Raw genomic sequence first — 9,396 nt, 5'->3', positions numbered from 1 at the left:
ACTAGCAATAGGCATATCTTGCAATAATAGGCAAGGAGTGGCAGATACAAATAAACAATTGAAGCTGTACTTTTTAATTATAAAATAAACACAACACACTCATTTTGTGATAGCTTGAAAAACTTATAGTGTTTGATTGTATGCCGATGGAAGCCAACAAACCAAACAAACACAATCAGTTGCTGCGGTCGAGGTGGGAGAGAATAAGAGGGCGAGAAGGAACAGGAATGGAAAGAAGGAACGAACTTAGTTGACAAGATGGCTCCGTATGGGGAGGAAGTTGAACGCTATGGGAACAGAATGCCCGTGCGGAAACATAGGCGCGACAAAAGTGAAATTAGTTGTTGCCTCAAGTATCTCATCTTCGGCTTCAATGTGATTTTTTGGGTGAGTGTAACTGACAACCTGTCTTTGCTGTATTCCCTTCTAAAGCGAACTTTGCAGTCTCATAACCTCTTTGCTGGACGGGCCCTTCTTTCTGCTGGTCTGTAAGACGCTTGATTGAATACTTCTTCCTGGAGATCGTTAATGTTGCGCCTTTGAGTCAGCAAACAGTGCACGCCTTATGGTAGGCCTAGGACTGTGCAACGCTCGCTCTTTAGACTGGTGTCTCGCTTGCATGATAATAAAACTTATCAGGCCTAGATGACAGATGTGACTGTTAAAATTAACCGAAACAAAAACCGCTTGCCCAATTTGCGCAATTTTCGTGAGTACCTCTGTAGTTATGTATGCGCTACCACCCTTTCTTCTTTATCTGTTGGAGCTCGTCATCCAGTAACCGCACCTTCTTCGACGAATGCTTGAAGTAAAAGTTGCGAACTGTTCCGCTCCGGAAATGCGCATCGGTGTCGTTTCCCTTTAAAACAAGTCTGGCCATTGGTCTGGCGCACCATGGATATGGATTGTGAGAGCAGTACACGCAGCAATAAAATTATTACATTGCCTGCATTTGCTCCTGTCAAAGGGAATCTTGTTCTTAGTGAGGAAACGCAGGAACTATACTACTTTAAATAGGTGCCTCGACAGTTTATAGCTCGTAAATTTTGCGCGCCAAGCAAATTCGCATATGTTTCTGTGTTCATTCTGATTATAGAAACTAGAGTATGATATGACCTGCAATGATGCGACAACTTGTCATAAGGGTTGTTCCTCCACCACCACTATTCCCGTGGTGGAAGAAAAACCCTTATGATAAGCTCATGCACACTGTCTCCTTATTTCTGCCAAGAAAATTTGTAGAAACTGTATGATTATTAAGGATGGCATTTCGCTCAGTGTTATTGTTACGGTAATAAAGGCTTGTTGGAAGTAATGTTCTAATGGAGTAAAATAAAGTTGCAAAGCACAAAGGTCTTCTAAAATCTGTTGCATAATAATTTCTTATTTTTCTTGTCAGATACTGATGAACAAATATTCTCCCAGCTGCTTTCTTGAGCACAGTGGGCTGCACATTGCAGTTTAGAGAAATTGATTCACTGCCACACCTTGCTACAGAGGTGACTGGCATAACCTTTATATTAATGTGTATGTAGATAAGTTATTGTTTGTATTGTGTAATGAACATGCTTAAAAATGAGTGCAGCACACAGTGTTTAACGATTGAAATGCGATACTTGGAGCGCACGGCTTTCAGCACTTTTTACGGTTGGGTGCTGGGGACACCGAGCCTAGGCACTGTGGCATTCGATGAAAGCTAGAGCCCCTAGGATGCATTGTGACTGCATTTGGCTCCCCGGAGATCACCCAGCACTCTCCAGTGGCGCAAAATGCTCCAGCCGCCATGCGTTCCCAGTATCGCGTGTGAATTACTGAGCACTGTACATGTCTGTGTTGTAATAAGTTACTATTAACAATGCTAGCATAATGTCTCGTACTGGAATGAAAAGTGAACATGAGATCAAACCCTAAGGTTCAGTTCTCATTTGACATTGTGTGCTATGTTCTACAGGGTCTTAGTGTTGGGGCTAGAGTACCTTTAGTGCCAGAATATGGCATAGCTGCACATTGCAATTTCAAGTAATTAGATGTTAAAATTGTACTATTTGTTTCTTCCTGTTCGCATTTTAAATCAATGTGATTGACTTCACTCATTTATTTGCTGTTATGGTGGTGTATGGGAAGCTAATTAGGCCGTCACACACATCATAGGCTTGTGATGACCAGGGCACATGGCATTAAACGTAACATTTTAATTGCTGAAATACATTGATGCCATCACATTCATACAGATACCCTGCATGTGACTGCATGTATGTAACCCAAGATGCCCATCACAGCTTCTGCTGCAGCATTGGAGATAAGCTGGTCAGATAACGTAGAATTTCAATGTGCTATTGAATTCATATCAGGATGTAGCTTGATTGCAGGCCACATCACAGGCCAAGTCTCTGTCATTCCTGTAATGGACGATGGAAGTGTTATGACAAGCTTGTAGACACAGGTAGCACGTAGCGTAGTATTGAGACAAGATATACCAATGCATTTTGTGCTCTTGCTTCAGAGACCTGGAATCAAGCTTGGAAAGAGAGACGGGAAATAAAATAAAGGAAAGGCAGTAAGGTTAACCAGAACGAGCCCACTTTGCTATCCTACAACGGGGAAAAGAGATTTAAAGAGATAGCAAGAAAGAAATGTGAGTGTTGAAACAAAAATTGGCGCATAAAATTGAGGCTGCACACGTCATTATCACAGCCAATCTCACAGCTCCATAGACTGAAAGAAGTGAACTAGTGCTCTGGCTGACTTAAGAGCTCACTATGATTGTGACCACTGACGTAATATATTGTTATGAGCCGCCTGGGGGGGGGGGGGGGGGGGGTCCTGTGGACAACGATGTTGCATAGCATACGAGAGCTGTGCCCCGGCTCGTCATCTTTGTTTTTATGGTGCCACTCGCTGCCACTGTGTAAGTATTGTACGTAAACCCTTTTTGACATCTCCCCATAACGTCTTTCGTGGATGCATGGGGTATATCCGAAGGACACAATGGAGCTTTGCAGTGGGCATCTTTTGGGTCATGCGACCATGTCAACTGAGCAGCCAGAGGGCCCAGCCTCGGCTCCCACAACATTAGTTGTCCTGGCCCAACTCCGAGACCCTGGTACCATCTCCAGCACCGACTCCATGAATGTCGAAGACTAGTTAACCGAATATGAGCGAGATAGCAAAACAACCGGTGGGACCCAACCATACTGTTGGTCAATGTTATCTCCTACTTCAAGGGAATGGCCCGTGTTTGGTTCCAAACACACGAGGAGGAACTGACAAGTTGGGATACCTGTAATTAAAAACTACAGGAGCTGTTGGGGAAGCCAGTTAGGTGCCAGTGAGCCTCTAAGAAAGAACTTCCGTGCCGCACCCAAAGATCAACTGAACCATATGTCGTGTACATTCAGAACGTGTTAGCTCTAAGTCGGTGGGTTGACAAAATGCCTGAAGCTGACAGCCACATACCTAAAGGCATTCCCTGTGGCACCTTTAATTTAGTGATATATAAGGACTGCTCGACCATGGATGACATTTTTATAAAGAGTTCATAAAAATGGCTCCCTAACACCGCCGTTGCCTCAACGTGTGAGGAGGTCCAGCTGCCTGGTACTGAAAGCTTGCCGCGTCTTGTGCGGTGTGAGATAGAGGCAGCATCTCCATCTGTTCCTCAGGCCCATTCTTACGAGTCCCGCCCAGCAGTATCATTGATCCAAGCCGTCGTGCATGAAGAGTTGGCAAATGGAGGTATTCATCCCTTCTGTGCTGCAAGTTGCCTTGCGGTCAGCAACTTCTTTCGACCTCCTTCCCAACAGTCGACCTAACTTGGAAACAACGATTCAAACCAGTGACTCATGAGTGACAACAGGACAGGAAACTTCACCTGCAATGGGATAGTCCACATTTCCCGCCATTGTCGCTATCGCCGGCAGTCATCACCTTGTGCCACGTATACTTACTGCCCGGAAGACAGTCGGCCCTCTTCATTACATGCTCTCTTTGACCCACCTTACCCTGATGTTCCTCCCCCGACTCTACGCTGTGACCGCTCGCCATCCCTGCAGAACCCGCATTCTCTCTCTCTGCTGCCCCGTTGCACGCCATCACTATACCCTGGTCGTCCAATTTGGGAAAACTGACCAGTGCGGTTCCCAGAGGTGATGCTGCATTGGCCATCCGACCCAGAAATCCTCTGTTGACCCTGGTACCCGACAAAACCTTCATAACGTAGAAGTGGATGGCGCGCCTGTTTTGGCCCTCATTGACATGGGGGCACAACTATCTGTCATGAGCACTCTACTTTCTGATCTATGCAAGGTTCTTGCACCTGCCACGTCGCCTGTCATTCGCATTGCTTACGGCGGTACAACTTCCATCGACGGCATTTGCACTGCATGTTTGAGCTTCGCTGACCACCAGATCTCAGTTCTATTGGCGTTCTACAATAGTGTCCCCATGACGTCATCCTTAGCCATCACTTCCTGAGCGCCCATTCTGCCCTCATTGACTGCTCATCTGGCCTTCTACAGTTGAAACTTCCTTCTGTACCTGACCTCAAAACTGAGTTGTCACCGCATTTGTGTCGTTAAGTTCGTTTGCCTGCGACCAGCTACCGCGACATGTCACTTTGACCTTGGAGCCCCCTGTTTGTGATGGTGACTATGTGATCTCCCCTTCTCTCCATGCTCTTTTGATGTGGTGTGTTGCACTCCCTCACTCTGTTATGACTGTTGCGGAGAACTGGGCATGTTTACCTATTCTCAACTTTGGATGCACCCCACAATTTCTTCCCAAAGGCATCACATTGGTCAGCATTTCACCTTTAGACACACGCGACTGTCTGGCCCTGACTATCAGTGCTCCACAGTCGTCACCTGCAAGCCCGGACAGGAGTATTATGCTTGATGACCTTCTTGACGGTATGATTGCCCCTGACCTGTCTCCTTCACAGTCCGAAGCTTGTTAGCATCTTACCGCAATGTTTTTGATTTTTCTTTGCCTCATCTTGGCCAGACATCATATGTAACCCATCGCATTGATACTGGAGATGCTAGTCCCATTCATAGGCACCCTTACCAAATGTCTGCATCCGAACGCAGTCTCATTCATACAGAAGTTGAGAAAATGCTAAGGACATCATTGAACTATCTGCGAGTCCTTGGGCATCCCCTGTGGTGCTTGTCAGAAAAAGACATCTGGCGGTTCTGTATCTACTATCAGCAGCTGAACAAGATTACAAAAAAAGGACGTCTACCCCTTGTCACGAATAGACAATGCACTAGACTCTTTGCATGGTGCAAGGTACTTTTCTTCTATCCATCTTCGGTCCGGCTATTTACAAATTGCCATTGACAAGCAAGATCGCGGAAAGACGACTTTCATTACGCCCGATGGGCTCTAGGTTATGCCCTTTGTTCTCTGTAATGCCCGAGTAACACTTGAACGAATGGACTCCCTCCTTCACGGGTTCAAGTGGTCTACTTGCTTATGTTACCTTGACAGCATTGTAATTTTTTCGCCTCCATTCCCCAGTCATCTACAACAACTATTGGCTTTTTGCAGCTGTTTTGCAACACCCAGCTTCAAATAAACTCCTACAAATGCCGTTTCGGATGCCGAGACATCACCGTACTTGGCCATCTTCTTGATGCGGCCAGCATCCGACCTGACCCTGCCCAAGTATGCGCTGTTGCCAACTTTCCAATGCCTTGTTCTTCACAAGAGGTCTGCTTGTTTTTCTGGCCTTTGCTCTTACTTTTGTTGCTTTGTGAAAGACTACAGAGATAGCATGGCCTCTTACATGCCTGCTAAAAAAAAAATTTTCTCTCTACCTGGGATCCTGCTCAAGCATCTGCCTTTTCGTAGCTCATTGCTCTGCTCACCATGCTGCCTCTGCTGGCTCACTTTGATCTGCTCCCATGAAAGTCCATACAGATGTCGGTGGCCATGGCATCGGTGCCATTCTGGCTCAATGTCAACGTGGTCAGGACTGTCATTGCGTATGCCAGTCACCTTCTTTCTGCCACTGAGCAGAATTATTCAATTACAGAGAGTGCCTCGCTCTTGTTTTGGCCGCGGCAAAATTTCACCCTTATCTGTATGGTAGGCTGTCTACCGTCGTCACTGACCATCACGCTCTCTGCTGGCTGTCTTTGCTCAAAGATCTAAGTCTCGTTGGACGCTGGGCATTACGGCTTCAAGAGTACTCATATACAGTCATCTACAACTCCGGCTGTTTGTATCGGTATGCCAACTGCCTTTCCTGGTACCCCGTCGACCAACCAGAACCTGCGCCAATAGACTATGGTCTTTGTGTGCTTGCTATCTCTGAACTCTTCAACATTGCTGCTGAGCAATGCCGTAACCTGGTCCTACACAAGATTGTTGACTGTCTCATTTCCCAGGCTCCTGATGACTCTCTCCGCCTCTTTGTACTTCTTGATCATGACACTTTACATCGTTGCAGTTTGCTTTGTGATGGTCCTGACCTCTTACTTGCGATTTCAGCACACCTCCGCTCGGCTGTTCTGGCCCAGCTTCATGATGCATAAACAGTGGGGCACCTCAGCATTTCGCACACAAACAATTGTGCATGCTGTCAGTTCTACTGGCCAGGCATATCCCGCTCGGTGCGTCATTACGTGGCCTTTTGTGACCTCTGTCAGTGCTGGAAAAAGCTGCTACTCCCACCTGCTGGCCATCTTCAGCCTCTCGGCATTCCATATGAGCTGTTTCATCACATTGGCCTCGACTTGGCCCGTTTCTTCTGTCTGTCTCGGGAACCAAATGGGTTGCCGTCGCTACAGACTATGCAATGCGATTTGTGATCACCTGTGCTCTTCCGACCAGCTGCACGACCGAATTTGTGGACTTCTTACTCCGTGATATCATTATCCAGCGTAGGACACCTCAGCAACTCGTCTGGATACGGAGGGGGGCTGTCAGTGTCCACGCCACACCACTGCCGGGCCAAGTCAATGTTGTCTTCTATAACAATATTGTCGGGAAATACTCAAGAGATGAGCCGCCGCGAGAACGACGATACCGTCATCTGAACAACATTACTAAGAAGGATGTCTACCCGCTCTGATGTGTAGACGATGCCCTTGACTGCCTTCATGTTACCGTCATCTGAACAACATTACTAAGAAGGATGTCTACCCGCTCCCACGTCTAGACGATGCCCTTGACTGCCTCCACAGTTCCACCTATTTCTTTTCTATTGATCTTCGTTCTGGATACTGGCAGATTGCTGTTGATGATATGGACAGAGAAAATACCGCATTTATCATGCCTGATGGCCTATACCAATTTAAAGTAATGCTGTGTGGATTATGCAACGCCCCTGCCACCTTTGAGCGTATGATGGACTCCTTGCTCCAAGGTTTCAAATGGTCCACGTGCCTCTGCTACCTTGATGACGTCATCGTCGTCTTGCCAACGCTCGACACTCATCTTGAGCGTCTAACAACTATACTTGGATGTATTTCAAAAGGCGAAGTTGCAGCTTAACTTGTCCAAATGTCGTTTTGGCCACCGTCAAATTACTCTTCTGGGCCATCTCGTTGACGCTTCCGGAGTACAGCCTGATCCCGACAAAACTCACGCTGTCCAAGACTTTCCGGTTCCAAAGACAGCCGCAGACGTCCGAAGTTTTGTAGTACTATGCTCATACTTTCGTTGTTTTGTTCCAGATTTTGTGACAGTTGCTAGACCCGTCGCTAATCTTTTGAAGAAAGGCGTACAATTCTCATGGGGGACTTCAGAAGTCGTCGCCTTCTCTCGTCTCGTCACTCTTCTAACCTCACCACCCATTCTCGCCCACTTCAACCCTGATGCCCCTACAGAATTGCGTACAGATGCTAGCGGTCATGGCGTAAGTGCCGTCTTAGCCCAGCGTCATCATGGCCGGGATCGCGTTATTGCTTATGCGAGCTACCTCCTAGCACCATCGGAGCACAACTATTCCATTACGTAACGAGAATGCCTTGCTGTTGTCTGGGCGGTTGCGAAGTTACGTCCTTATCTTTGTGGTCGCCCTTTTTTCGTAGTCACTGACCGTCATGCTCTCTGCTGGCTCTCATCGCTAAAAGATCCTACAGGCCGGCTTGGTCGATGGGCTTTGAGGCTACAAGAATTTTCATATTCCGTAGTCCACAAGTCTGGCCGCCTGCACCAAGACGCTGACAGTTTGTCGCGTTACCCTGTTGACGACCCTGACTCTACCAATATTACCAGTGCTGCTTGCGTATCCTCTGTATCACAGCTGCTTCATTTCGCCGATGAGCAACGTCGCGACTCCTACATCAGAGCACTCATCGACCGTTTTAAACACTCTCCGGCCGATGCCACTCTACACCTCTTCGTCCTCCGCGACGGTACTCTGTACCGTCGTAACCTTCATCCGGACAGCTCTGAGTTCCTACTTGTCATATGTTGAATTCCAATGGCGGAGTCGGAGCAGCCGACGGACTCCGCGAGCGAGCACTCGACTCTGGCGTAGAGCAACGTCTCCAAATCCGCGACTGGAACACAACCTGTGCCGCCGGAGCAAGGCGGAAGCGGAACTTCTATTGCCGCGTTACCCAGGATACCTTGCGTGTTGTCGTTTACTTCCGCTGTTTGCTCCCAGCATCGCCACACCGGTCACTTGTCTTTTCAGCGCCGTTCATCTGTTGTTTTTTTTTTAACGTGCGGAATGGATATATCGCCAAGCGTGCAGCAGTTTTTGCTTCCTCGCGAGTCGTGACCGGTGGCGCCTCCCAGCAGACAAACGTGGTAAAGGAAATACGTCATGCAGAGTTCCGGTCCACCCCGCCGATTTTGGCGGAGCATCTTTTTCTGCTCCACGGAGTGACTCCCGCTCTGAATCCACTCCGACTCTCTCATTGGAACACCTTACTGCCGCCCTCACTCTGTCAACGGAACAAACTTGCTCCGAAACGAGGAGAAAACTTGCTCCGACTCCGCCATTGGAATTCAACAATACCTAAACACCTCCGCTCAACCGTTCTACAAGAGCTTCACGACACACATACGGCAGGACACCTCGGCGTATCTCGAACCTATGACCATGTACGTCGCCGTTTTTTCTGGCCGGGCCTTGCCCGTTCTGTACGATGGGACGTCACCGCTTGTGAACTTTGCCAACGACGCAAGAAGCCTTCCCAGCTTCTGGTTACCTGCAGCCGCTCGACATCCCTGCCGAGCCCTTCCATCGTGTTGGCTTAGACCTTCTCGGCCCATTTCTGGGATCTACATCAGGAAACAAGTGGGTTGCAGTCGCGGCTGACTATGCGACCCGCTACACCGTAACTCGCGCTCTTCTGACCACTTGCGCAACTGATGTTGCGGACTTCCTTCTACATGATATCATTTTGATGCATGGTGCTCCACGTCAATTGCTAA

The 9,396-nt window shown here is 47.9% G+C and overlaps 1 protein-coding gene across 3 annotated transcripts in view; it reads left to right on the top strand.

Moving 5' to 3' along the window:
- Positions 1-201: 201 nt before the first annotated feature.
- The window catches only part of Tsp26A (Tetraspanin 26A), a 58,792-nt gene continuing 49,597 nt past the window's right edge, over positions 202-9,396 (top strand). The window contains exon 1 of one of the 3 annotated variants that reach the window (XM_065448074.1): positions 202-387. In XM_065448074.1, the coding sequence (XP_065304146.1) occupies positions 259-387 (129 nt within the window). In that variant the 5' untranslated portion in view covers positions 202-258. The remainder of the gene's footprint in view (positions 388-9,396) is intronic. The other 2 variants (XM_065448075.1, XM_065448076.1) reach the window with 2 other exon arrangements.

The sequence above is a fragment of the Dermacentor albipictus genome, chromosome 1 (genome assembly GCF_038994185.2).
Source record: "Dermacentor albipictus isolate Rhodes 1998 colony chromosome 1, USDA_Dalb.pri_finalv2, whole genome shotgun sequence".
Classification (NCBI taxonomy): Eukaryota; Metazoa; Arthropoda; class Arachnida; order Ixodida; family Ixodidae; genus Dermacentor; species Dermacentor albipictus.
The sequence above is the reverse complement of the archived record's forward strand: the minus strand, read 5'-3'. Positions and strand labels throughout refer to the sequence as shown.